This window comes from Wasmannia auropunctata, unplaced genomic scaffold (assembly GCF_000956235.1).
Source record: "Wasmannia auropunctata unplaced genomic scaffold, wasmannia.A_1.0 LD325118.1, whole genome shotgun sequence".
Taxonomy (NCBI): domain Eukaryota; kingdom Metazoa; phylum Arthropoda; class Insecta; order Hymenoptera; family Formicidae; genus Wasmannia; species Wasmannia auropunctata.
In genome coordinates, this window is record NW_012037772.1 from 1 (window position 1) to 623 (window position 623).

General features: G+C 27.0%; 1 protein-coding gene across 1 annotated transcript; it reads right to left on the reverse strand.

Annotated features, from left to right (window-relative positions):
* Window positions 1-6: 6 nt before the first annotated feature.
* On the reverse strand, window positions 7-528 carry LOC105460282 (the record flags this gene model as incomplete). Its single annotated transcript, XM_011706713.1, has 2 exons — window positions 362-528; window positions 7-262 (listed from the first exon to the last, which is right to left on the reverse strand). Coding segments are annotated over exons 1-2 (315 nt in total), but the record flags the coding sequence as incomplete, so codon positions are not given.
* Window positions 529-623: the final 95 nt, after the last annotated feature.

Sequence of the window (623 nt, forward strand, 5' to 3'; positions counted from 1 at the left end):
AATTACCCTTCCCCTAGTTCGCCTACTGACAGTAGTCGCCCTAGTAGTATTTTTTGTATTCCTTGTATTTCTTACCGTCCTACTTCGTGTTTGTATAACATTACTTATTTCCTCATTATCTATACATATATCCTCATCACTTATTTCATCATTGTTCATATCTTTACCGTTCATAGCTGTACCATTCATATCTATACCATTCATATCTATACCATTCATGTTTTTACCGTTAATATCTTTGCCATTAATTTGCTGCTCAATGCTAAAAATGAAACAAATGATTATAGTAAATATTATTCATGCATTTATTTTAAAATTTTATTGTCATAATATTTTAAATAATAATTTGTAAAATAGATACTTCTTTTTAGGGGAGCACTGTTCTATTTCAATACGTTGCTTTTTTAATGCTAAAAACATAAAATATCATATTTAATTGTTTGAATTAATTGCATATCCAGTTAAGTATCTCAAAATATATTGTAGTTTCGTTTACTTCTGCATTTCTATGTACACTCGCTCACTAAAAAGTTGCGACACTTTTTTTTTATAGGTTTCTAATTTATATTTAACATACGTAATATATACTTTATAGATAACTAATATTTTGCAAATGCAAACCA